At 35.5% G+C, this 12,459-nt stretch overlaps 2 protein-coding genes across 2 annotated transcripts; both read right to left on the reverse strand.

Moving 5' to 3' along the window:
• Window positions 1-569: 569 nt before the first annotated feature.
• LOC133805846 (protein FAR1-RELATED SEQUENCE 5-like) lies at window positions 570-1,295 on the reverse strand. Its single transcript, XM_062243997.1, has one exon. It carries the CDS (start codon window positions 1,293-1,295, stop codon window positions 570-572), a length of 726 nt encoding a protein of 241 aa, XP_062099981.1.
• Window positions 1,296-8,718: 7,423 nt separating this feature from the next.
• On the reverse strand, window positions 8,719-10,629 carry LOC133805847 (uncharacterized). The gene is made up of 5 exons (XM_062243998.1): window positions 10,539-10,629; window positions 10,208-10,434; window positions 9,803-10,126; window positions 9,638-9,733; window positions 8,719-9,561 (listed from the first exon to the last, which is right to left on the reverse strand). Exons 1-5 carry the CDS (start codon window positions 10,627-10,629, stop codon window positions 8,719-8,721), a joined length of 1,581 nt encoding a protein of 526 aa, XP_062099982.1.
• Between the last annotated feature and the right edge of the window lie 1,830 nt (window positions 10,630-12,459).

The following is a 12,459-nucleotide window of genomic DNA, read 5'->3' on the forward strand; positions in this document are numbered from 1 at the left end:
ACAAGACTTCATCATTTCCCATATGTGTCTGCAAGGGTAGTCGTTAGTCTCATAGAATAAGCAACTGCATGAAAAATGGTTCGTTCCTAGGGTACAAGTGACCTTGTATCTTGTCTGACCGCCACAAAAATTTCCCATGCCAAAGATAGTGCATTTGAGGTGGTCTTCGTGGCTACTAATGAAATATCCATTTTCCTTTTTGATATCTTCGACCACTTTGTTATACATAGCTCCCGTGTAGAATTTCGCACACTGATCGTAGTAGGTCCACGGTGCATCCGATTGTGGTGGGATTAGGGGGAGTGTGTGCTTGTTGAGGTAGTCATTTTCATTCTCTATGTGTCACAACTTAGTATAGTAAGTGTACATTAAATCAACAAAACATTTTGTAAACTCTGGAACCTTGCCATTTCTAGATGCATTTGTGCTAAGATGCCAAGCACATAAACGATGTGTTAATTCTGGCATAACCTCTTTTATTGCCTCATGCATGTCATTTTCCTCGTATGTGACTACAACTAATGGTCTCTTTTGATTGTGACTTTGTAGGAATATTGGCAACATCGTATTTAAAAAGGGTTTTCCTCATCGACTAGTAGGGAAAATCCAAAAATGCAAGTGGAGAAGTGGTGATTCACACCAATTAAGATAGCAAGGGGCTTGCTGTATGTGTTTGTTATGTAAGTTGTGTCAAAAGCTATGACATCCCCGAAAGCCATGTAGTTTCTTCTTAATATTCCATTAGCCCAGAAAACCTTGGCAAGCCTATTTTCTGTTTCTGCTTGGTGGTACACATAAAAATTGGGATCTCGTGCAGATAGACAATCGAGGAAACCTAATGCACCTTCAGCATCTGTTTCCAGTTTTTCTTCTCGAGCCGCAATTGCAACCCTGTTGTACACATCTCTGATTTGACTTGGTGTTCTCTTGTGACCTCCGGATTGCATGGCAAGGTGTGACATTTTTTTGGAAGTCTTTATACCAATTGAGTTCATAGAACGAACTTGTGCAAGAAAACCATCAGACACCTCACGATTTGATCTTAGGAACTGTAATTTTGCTACAGATACCATCTTATGATTATGCGTGTGGCTAAACTCCTTCGCCAACCAGAGGTTATTTCCTTTCATATTAACCACTCGGAGAGCTGCCTGGGAACTAGTTCTTGTAATTGGTTTTGGTCGCTTCTTACGATTGAGCATATTAATATATTGCTCTCGTCTAAATCCTTCCCTTGAAAAAACATGCCATCTCATTGACATATTCCCATCTCTTCTCTTAATGTCATCATACATTTTGCCAAAACCCATCCACTTATCATATATCTCGTATACTGTCTCTCACTTGTCAACTGAATCTAGATACTTCCCAATAATATCACTAGTTTCAATTTCTTTAATAGTTTTAGTGATTTGCCGTTATTTTATCATTGTTACCCACTCTGGATGGGACACCGTGTATACGACTACCATTTGTCAACTATTTTATTTATTAAAGTGGATGGTAAAATGTTGAAGTCGAAACATTTATCATTCTTAGATATTTCTTTTTGGGCCTTTTTTATTTTTTTTGTGGGCCCTTTCTTAATTTTTGAGTTGTACTATAGGCCGAAACATGGATTTTAAGTTGTCTTAAGAAGCTAAAAAATGTGAACTAATTTTTTTGGTAAAACCATTTTCTGTTGGACTATCCCGTATATAAAATACATATGAATCCCTGAGTGTTTTCAATGATTATGTTTCATTATTATTTTTTTGACATAGTATTCGCAAAGTTAACAGGTCTAGGATGGGGAGTATAATTTTTTTTTGTGTGTAAAAATGAATATCTCCGATTAATGTGTTGTATGGGAAGAGTAATTTATTTTACAAAATATTAAATAAAACAATTTTACTATTTATTTAATGTTGCGCACTAAACATATTTTATATAATAAATAATTTAAGAAGTTATTCTTAGTGAAGTTAGATGTGTTAACTCTTTATTGGTTATATATATTTTAGAGAATATTGGCCGACCAAATCAATTAAGCATTGTGTGAGTAATATGCATGGAACATGCACTAGTAAGTCATGGGTATGTAACACTGAGTATGCAGAATTCATAGCTTAACGTGCAAGTTAGACATAGTAAGGTTCATAACATGAAAAAATTTCATATCATAAAAAACGTACCTTGGCAACTTGAGCTAATATGTAACACCATGGATAACCAAGACCGTTATACTGTGTGTTTAAAATACTGCAAGACTTATTAATCAAGTCATTTAAATAAAAATGGGATCCCAAAGAAATAATCAAATTAGGGTTAAATTTTTTTGGTCATAAACGGATAATTTTTCATTAAGATAAATGTTAAGTACATGGGTTCCCAAAAACAGGGTAAAAGGACAATTTTACAAACTTTCAAAAGTCAAATACAAGCAAAGGTCATTCTAATGGAAAAATATACATTTTAGGTTTTTTGTCCCTGTACAATCCCTCGGTCGTGGCAGACGAGCAGCTGACAATGTACACCTCGCCCTCAGAGCTCTCTGACTTATGATTGATCCATCTTACCCTTGCCTTTACTTGCATCACGTAGCACCTATGAGCCGAGGCCCAGCAAGAAAACCATATAGCATAGCATAAACAATGATGGCAATCAAATGATCTATAAAATAGTTAACCAACTATTCAGCATGCCATTCAACTCAGTGTTTAACAAGCTATAAGCATCTGATTAGCAATGGTAAACATATCAATACTCACCAGTTTATCATATTCATCATACAATACTCAGGGTCTACACCCTTAGGCCGCACCCTCTACTTAACCTACTGACTCCGGCTCGCTTAGGCCGAGCTCAATGAATATCTAGCTAACCCCAGCTCTCAGTAGCCGAGCCGTGTCCTGTGCGCAAATATCAGCCCCGACACTCTTAGGTCATTTATTTCATGCTCTCATGGCATATAATAATCATACAACATTTGTATTTAATCATAGGGAATCTCAGTCCCAACACAGCCACACAAAGGTTGCATTTTTCTTACCTTTAAGTCTAAATGGAGCGAACAAAATGATTTCAAGCACGATCCTTAGCCCCGAGCCTTAGCGATAAACCTAGTCACAAGGGCCAATGAGTATCCAGCAACTTCCAATCAAGATAAAATACCTAGGAGAGAGAAACTAGCCTCTGGGACCTCAATTCCTACTAAATTAGGTAGTAGAAATTGTCCCGAACACCTAGGTTCGAACCCCCGAGCCTTACCAATTCTAAAAACAATTCTAGGGCTAAAATCCTCAAGCGGGTCGCGACTTGCCCCAAGTCAGAGAGCAAAATACCCAAGCCAAAGGGGGAGGTGGGCCGCAACTTGGCCTAGTGGGTCGCGGCGCGCCCCCAAGTCAGAGGCCATGCCTAGGCCAAAATGGCCACACGCGTCGCGGTGCCCCAGGCTGGGTCGCGGCGTGCCCCCTTCGAACCTAGAAAATCTTGGTTTTCTCTCCTTCTTCCCAACCAAGAATTACAAAGCTTTAACCCATAATTTTTACCAAACAAACCTCATCAACCTCAATCCAAATAACTACGAATTCAAGACTAAATCACCCATAATTCCAACTAAATCCAAGCAGAAACTTAAAGATAAAGTTTTATAGTCTTACCTCAATTCACAGCTCAATTCTCCAATTTCCTAGCTGAATTTCCTAGGTTGTGGCCTCAATTCTTCAAGGCCTTCTCCTCAAATTTTCTATAAATTTTTCCTCAGCTTGAACCAACACAAAAATTTAGAGAACCCATCTCAAAGCCTAACTTCTGCCCTTTCTTCTTTTCCCTTAGCTTTAAGAAAATTGAGAGTAAGTGAGAGAGAGAGGGGTACGTGGGAGAGAAAGAAGAGAAAGTATGAAGTTTTTGCCACCTTCCCAAATAAATTCCTAAGTATAAACAACCTACTAAAAGACCATTATGCCCCTCCATATAATCCTAAATCCTATAATTGTTCTAAGGGTAAAGTGGTCATTCTCCCTAACTCCCGCTAATTGCTCAAATGTTCCTAATATTTACCAATTAATCCCGTCATCCAATTAATTATCAATTATTTATCCAATGTCTAATAATCTCTGATATATTCTCTAAACTCCCAAAAATACCCCCAGGCTCCCTCGAGCTGGGTATTAATCATTGTCGTGACTATTTTGCCAAACCGCTCACTAGGACCGTCTTGAGCCATATACTGCAACTATATCTACATAATAATGTGATCTCAATAATTTATCACATATAATCACATTTATGCCATCAACGAGCCAAAATTACAAATATGTCCTTATAAGCTAAACAAAGCCCACATACATATTTAATTCTCATAAACATGCATTTCACGTATCCATATAATCATATAATCATGCATGCCACAAAAAATCATGCATTTAATCACACATAAATCAATTATGCCCTCTTGGCACGCTAATTAATGCCCTTAAGCCTTATTAGTAATTTTGGGTCGTTACATAATAGATCTTTTTTTTTTTTTCTTGTAGAGTCCAATACTTGTCGATAGTTTTCTCTAAATGAGTAGCTTCAAAAAAGCTCCTATTTTCATCAACATGATTAAAAAAAATTGAACAAACTTTATTGGGTTTTGATTGAGAATTTGTTGAAAAAATCTTTATGGTTTTCGTGCTACTTACCATTAAAAAGTTGGCCACTACACTAAAATCCCTTGCCAATTACGAATGCCCCTGGATTATGTTATTCTCATGCCACATTTCAAGATTTAGATGGGAGTGACTCTTGAATGTGAGACCTAGCACTGAACATATGTTGTTCATTTATACTAGTTCAAATAAAATGTTATTGAACAGAAGGTAGGTTTAGTAGTAAATTATGTGTCTTTAATATTGCATCCGTAAGCCTAAAATTTCATAAATGATACCAGGTATGACACAATAAAAAAAAACATACCATGAAACATTTATATTTAAAGGCAACGATATTGGAAGTATACAACAGATAGAATACCATTTAAAATTGTGCTATGTGTCTGCTCACTCATTCTAGCTTCCCTAGGGATTGTAATGTCATTTCAACGAATCATTTTTTAAGGATCTATATTTAGTACTTTGTAAAAAGGTTTACTGGTTCTTAACCTAATCGGACTATGACTAGTGAATAAAAAATATAGTGTAAAATAATTCAAAAAACCCTAATCAGAATCGGCTCATTAAATGGTGCCTCAAAAAATGATAAAATCTCGTTGAGTTATAATATGATTGTTTAACTTGTGAGGATATGCGCATTCACTGGTTCTTGTATGATTCTAAAAAACTAAGAAAGTCCTATAAATAAGCTTTTTGAGGCAATCTTGGTTATTTGACAAACTTTCATTAATTTGAAGATGGAATTAGTCAATTTGTTCTACGTGTTATTCAAGGGAGATGAATATGGTGTTTATTATGATTGGAAAGCTACATACGAGGAATTCAAGAAGAGTAATGACAATATCTTAGTTCCTTATAACTTCACCATCCAAGCTATCACTTTGGTCAACATCTAAAGAGATAGACCTTATAACTCATTTATTCCTTGTTATTGTATCGTTGACACTCATACTTTCCAGAGCAACAACAAAATAGATATTGATGACAGCGAGTCAGAAGAGACCATGCAAGCTGTCCCACTTCACAAGGGTGAATTGTCTACCGTTGCTAACGAGGGGATGCAACAAATGACGATGTTGGTGATGATCATGGTCCTGGCATGGAAGACATCTCTGGAAAATCTACATAAGAGAAATATGTTACCATCTATTATGTAGTTTTCTTAATGGAAGGTATTATGCGTAGAAACTCCTTTCTTACTAAGGGTGTGTTATTTGCCTGTTCTAATGTAATTTTGTTTTACTTTGTAAAATATGTTTCTTGAGTCATGATTATTAAAAACCTCTGTTATGTCTAATGCATTTTGGATTTTCATTGTATTCGACGTTTTCTAGTCTTTAAGAATACCATAACAAACCAATTTAAACTAAAAATTCAACTTCACTAAACACAAAAGGATTAACACATAGGCATTCAAAATAGTTCCCCACCATATTTATCATATGTAGCCATAAGGTTCATAACATAGAAAATAGACCAAATCTAAGACACTGAGGTTCTATAACACAAAATAAAACAAGAGATTCATTGAATATAATCGTGGATATACAAAAAAAACACCATCTTCAACTGTTCAAATCATCTAAATACGACAACCATCTAAAATATATATATCAGGTAGGGAAAGCCTCATCACACATTGCTCAGTCAATGTGAATGACGTCTGGGCCATCATCATCCATGTCATGGATGTTTGCAGCAGTCTCAGTTAGATCGCCAACCTCCCTCAGAAGATTGATTGCTTCTTGTTGCCCTGGAGTAGACGATACAACACGGTGGTGAGATGTAGGCATAAACGATTTGCCTCTAATGATTTCCTAGCAGCATGAAGATGAAGACGCCTCTCCCTAGCGTAGAGAGACTCATGCACCACACAGTTGGTACATCCAGCTGTAGAAGTTGATCGCAGACGACGGCTATGAACGGATCCTAGAGTGGCTCAACGTCCGGCACCGGAACGGCTCGGACTGTTCAGGGTGAATGTGCGGGCGCTATTCAGTGTAGTGAATTCTTTGGAGGAAATCTTGACTGGAATAATGGTTAATGAACTAGAGGTTAAGAGCTACACACTTAATATTAAATTATTGTGTAAGAAGATGAACAATACAAGCCAATTTATATTGGTGAGTTATCTACCGCCAAATAATGATCACTTTATTGAATATTAAATTATTTTTTCCCTACTTCTTTCTATCACGTATGGGTAATTTAACTTATGTCTTTATCATAAATTATGTACAATTTCATGTCAAGTGTAAACAAAAGGATTCATTAAACTCTAGCCAAAGTAGGGTTTATGTTTGTCGAGGACCCATGCTTGTGTCATGAGTTTATTTTATTGTAAGTTTAGTTCACGTTACCAATAAAATCGTTCAATCCTAAAGATGAATAACCAAACAAGAAGGGTAAATTTAATATAAACTACATTTGCCGAAATTGTATTAAAATTCAATTTAAAAATGAATCGAATAAACAATCAACTATTTGAACACTTGAAAACCACTTATTCAGAAGACATTATATTTTTTGTTAATGACTTTCAAATGTCACCAAATATCATGCTACACTGCATTTTAGTAGACTAAAGTGGTGAAAAATTTCTTAGAAGAGTGAACTGTGTTACTAGTGGCAAGCACAGTTTCCTCTAACGCCCCAAAACTAATAAGAAACTCTATCACCATGTCTTTGAAATCTTCAATATGTCTCACTCCACTCTTTTCCTTTTTCTTAAAATCTTCAATTAATTTCCTAGTCTCCATCATGCTGCACTCTGCCTTCTCCAATTCAGCAGCCATATATTTGCAAGTTCCACAACTAATGCCATGAAGAACTAGCGCATGAGGACCATGATCTTCGCCTACTTCTATCGAACCAACCATGTCGAGATGTTTCCTTGCATCATCAACAATTTTCATAAGTTCTTTAACCTTTCTTTCGGTCTCCTTCACATACCACAGAAGCTGGCGTGCTTATCCCTTCGGTTCAAATAATTTAATTAATATGTTATCAACTTCGGATGGTTGGCCATACCCACTTCCATTAGAGGTTGCCATCTTGATGGTCCTAGCAAACAACAAAGAAAGATGAGTGCTCTCTTCCGACTATGTAAGAGTGGTATAGTTTATGGCCATATAAAATGGTATTCAGGGGACTTATAAAGACGCTGATGTTGTTACTCATTCTTAAATTTCACGTGACACCATCACATGATCAAGTTTATTTACTTTGGTCAAAGTAATGTTAGTAATGTGACAATTTCCCTCACGACTAATTTCTTAACAATGAAAAATATATAAACAAACTCAAATCTTTCTATCTCATAAGTTGGTAGATATTATGCATGGCTATATGGAGCTAACACGTAGTTGGGAATAGTGAAACCTACTTACAAAAATACGACATGCATATTCCCATGATATATTGTAGAATTAGCGTGAAGTATCAGAAATTGTCATTCTTAAATTTCGATAAACGAGTCATAGTACCAAGGTACTTGTACTATACCCCATGCACCTAACAGGAAGACTGCATGTTGTAGAATGCTTTTTCATAAGTAGGGTATAGTGCACCATCTATATGGTGGAGTGGGCCTAATATGTTGGGTCGCATATAGTGATATTTAAAATTACCATTTTCACTATAGGAAAAACAGTCATTACCGGCGGAGAAAACTGCTGGCAATAGTGGGGAAAGCCGCCGGTAATACTTTTCTCGGCGGTCTCCGCCGGCAAATATCCGCCGGTAAAAACCGGTCGATAAAGGCCATTATTGCCGGCGGAACTAGCCTCCCGCCGGTAATAATATTATTACCAGTGGATAATTACCGGCGGGCTCCGCCGGTAATAATTCGCCGGTAATGGTAAAATATATTTTAAAAAAATAATTAATTTTTATAAATTATATATAATTAATATTAAATAACTAAATTTATAATTAAAAAAACATTAATAAAATTTAGAAATAAAATCAATATTATTTAAATTAATATCCAAATTAAAAATACAACTTTAAAATACTAAAATTGTTCTTTCAAAATAAAAAAATATACACTTAAATTTAATAATAAATAATAAAACCTAAACTAATTATTATTGTCTTCATCAAAAGATTCACTTAAAAATTCTTCAATATTCGTGCTTCGACCCAAACCTTCATGAGACTGTGGTACTGGCGGCGAAGGATAATATGGCCGAGGCTGTGGGCGAATCAAAGGAGACTGCTGCTGTTGTTGATTCGGAGAAGTGTAGTACTGCTGATTATAAACATGTTGCTGTGTCGATCCTCCATAATGAGGATATACCGGCTGCTGCTGCATGAACGACCCAAATTGACCATACATAGGTTGTTGTTGCTGCTGCTGCGGTAATCCTCCAAACTGACTTCCCATAGGTTGTGTCTGAGGAAACTGGGAAGAAAGTCCAAACATATAATTAAAAAGTGGCGACTGAGATGAACCACCAGATATGTTTGGAGAATTTTGTTGTGGTTGTTGTGGCATCGACGACGTCCCCGGGCTTTGATTAGATGTACTACCTTGTTGTTGAGAAGGTAAGAACTGTTGCAATAAACTTTCATAGCGTGGGTCATGGAGGGAAGAATCAGTCTGAAAATTTCCTGACTTGACTTTATCACGCATCTTAACCCACTTCTCAGCCAAAACTCTCATCATCTCTGGAGTCACATTAGTAGGAACTTGTGACTGAGTTTGGCTTGAACTTTGACTTGTGGAGCTAGATGCTGATTTCTTCCCTTTGCCTCTAGGCCTGTATCCCACTCCTATTTGATAATCAGACCTCGAGCCAAGGATTTTATCCATAACCTGATACTGTATTGATTTAGCAGTAGAACCTTCACTAGAAGCAGATTCCGAACCTGACTGACTACTTTGAATATTTTGCCTCTCCATCTCTTGGGTCATTTGTTCCTGCCAAAAGAAAATGTTAAAAAATCAATATTACTATAAATTAAGATCAATAAAGAAAGAAAAAACTTTAACTTACATGTAGTTGTTTGCAAGTTTCGCTAACCCAAGTCTTCGTAGATTTTTTAATATGAGTATCTCTCCAAGCATCAATAGCATGCTCATCAAGTTCATCCTACAAAATAATAGTGTTAGTTTAATTAATAATATAATAATATCAAATAAAGTTAAGTATTTTACTTACATATTCGTTACGAATCGCTGCCATTGATTTAGAGCCTTGCGTCGACAAATACTTCATTTCCTTTCTATTTTTCTTGTTCTGCGTGGATCGCGCTATAAACTTTGGGCTCAGAAACAAATCGATGATTTCTTTCCAGCTCTCCTTCGAGCACAAGTCAGGAATAGCATTGAGAGCACTATCCAAATCATTCGGATTTCCAGAATAATATTTTTGGAAATGAGAATGCCTAATATTCTTTCTCTCTGAATATCTTTTGCGCATCTCCGTATACAGAGTTCCCATAACTCTTTCAGATTCTGGATGCCCATCGATATTATAGTAATACTAAAAAAAAAATTTGTTAGTTTAAATTTTTATAGACTAAAATGTATAATATAAAAAATTAGATATTTTTTTTTGAACAACCTGGTCTTTATATTGCTGAGGAACATCTTTAAAATCTAAATAATGTCCCGGCAATAGTAATGTAACTTCAGTACTCAATTGGTGAACAAAAGCATGGTGCTCAGTACCAACCACTTTGTCTGTCGCCGGATCAAGTTGCAATTCAAGTGGTTTGCCAGCATCCCGCCTTCGTTTTTCAATATTAATATTACTGGCAGGGCCACGTCCCCTCCTTCTTGCAGAACGATCTATTAATTTGTTTAATACATAAAAATAAAAATATTAGTAAATCTTAAACATTTAAACAGCTTACGATTAAAATATATCACATAACTAAAATTTAGATATTAACCTGACTCGCAAGTTGAGGGTATCCTGCTAGGATCTGTGGGGTCTTGACCACCACCATCTCCACCGTGATGTGATACTATATCAACTGACATTTCTCTTGTATTCATAAATATTTAACATTTAATAATAAGAATAGAAATCAAATTTAAGATTTAATACCATCAAATTTAATTAAGTAATGAAATAACATTAAACAAAATCAATATCAACATAAATTGGAAAATACAAATCAAATTCAAATTTTTGTGTTTGTTACAAAGGTAATCATTACATAAAACTAATAATCACTGTCACTTTCATCATTAACTAAATTAAGATTAACATCATCTTCACAAAAATCATTTAATAAATCATCTTCTTCATCTAATTCTTCATTTGCTTCTTCATCGCCTAACTCGTGATCCTCTTGACTAACATTTAAATTTTGTACTGTACTAATGTCAATCGAATTTTGAGTAGGTAGCATAACCAACTCGCCGAGATCCACAGTCAACACAAAATTTGATGAGCTAATATCATGTACCACATCAACGTCTGAATTAGCTTCACAGTTCTCGACGTCCCAAATTTGTCGATGGTTTACACCCTCAACAACTTTCCACTGATTTCCTCTAAGTAAATCATCGAGATAAAATACTTGCTTCGCTTGATTTGCAAGTATATATGGGTCATCCTGTACCATTCCCCGCTAGTGTTTATACTAGTAATATTATTCTCTATAATTATTTTTTTCCTTCTTGGATCTGTATTAAACCACTTACACTTGAACAATGTCACAGAATATGAGCCAGTAAATGTTAACTTTAATACTTCTTCAAGTATTCCATAATAGTTAAAATCTTCTGTTCCAGCAACAAATGCTCCACTGTTTTGAGTGCTCCTCTTTAAATCTCGTTTGGTTGACATAAATCGAACACCATTCACTATACAACCTTCGTAATAAGCTCCTAAATGATCTGATCCAGATGCTAAAGCTAGCAACTCGTCACCATTATCTAACGATCCAAGCTTTTGTAAGTCGTATATCTAAAAGAATAAATAAAATTATTATAGAATTGAAAACAATACTTAAAAGGATGAAAGAATATAGGGTAGGTTTTTTTTTTTCACCATCTTGTGAAACCATCGCTGAAAATATTTCTTATGTAAAATGTTATGATCTCCATCCTGATATTTGTGTTTGATTTCTTCTAAGTGTTCACTATAAATAAAAACAAAAATTTTGAATCAGTTGAAAGCATTTTCAATGAAATAAAATCAACTTTTGGGAAGAAACTTACTCCAAATATTTCTGAATTTCAGGTGAATTGTTGTATATGTACCACTCTGCTTGTTCATGAGTCGCGCGATCAAGAGACTTTAGAGTTTCTTTTGTTATAGGTCGACATTGCGATTGAAATACAAAAAGATTTCTTGGTGTCACCTCATCTTCATTGCGATCAAGACGATTAAATCTTGTTTCAACACCTTTGAAATACATCGAACAAAATGTCAAAGCCTCATCTGCAACATAACCCTCGGCTATCGACCCTTTAGGACGAGCTTTATTTCCAACGTAATTCTTTAATTTTTTCATGTATCTTTCAAAAGGATACATCCAACGCATAAATACCGGTCCACCCAGAATTGCTTCTTCAGGCAAATGTAAAATCAAATGCACCATTATATCAAAAAAGGCTGGAGGAAATATGAGTTCCATTTTACATAATATTATAATAAGATCTTTTTGTGCTTCCTCCATATCGCTAACCTTTATAGTTCTTGCACAAATTTGCCTGAAAAAGTTACATAACTCAGAAATGGTAGTCGATATACTCTTTGAAAGAAACTTGTGAACACCCACTGATAGTAATCGTTGCATTATTACAGGACTGTCATGTGACTTTAAACTGCTAATATTTGTTAAATCAGCATTTACTTTC

The sequence above is a fragment of the Humulus lupulus genome, chromosome X (genome assembly GCF_963169125.1).
Source record: "Humulus lupulus chromosome X, drHumLupu1.1, whole genome shotgun sequence".
NCBI classification, from domain to species: Eukaryota; Viridiplantae; Streptophyta; class Magnoliopsida; order Rosales; family Cannabaceae; genus Humulus; species Humulus lupulus.

Coding starts and splice junctions, on each gene's coding strand:
- LOC133805847 (XM_062243998.1), bottom strand. CDS start 10,629: ATGTCAGTTGATATAGTATCACATCACGGTGGAGATGGTGGTGGTCAA. Junction 9,734..9,802: donor CAGCGATTCGTAACGAATAT/GTAAGTAAAATA, acceptor ATTATTTTGTAG/GATGAACTTGATGAGCATGC. Junction 9,562..9,637: donor AAACTTGCAAACAACTACAT/GTAAGTTAAAGT, acceptor TTCTTTTGGCAG/GAACAAATGACCCAAGAGAT.
- LOC133805846 (XM_062243997.1), bottom strand. CDS start 1,295: ATGTATGATGACATTAAGAGAAGAGATGGGAATATGTCAATGAGATGG.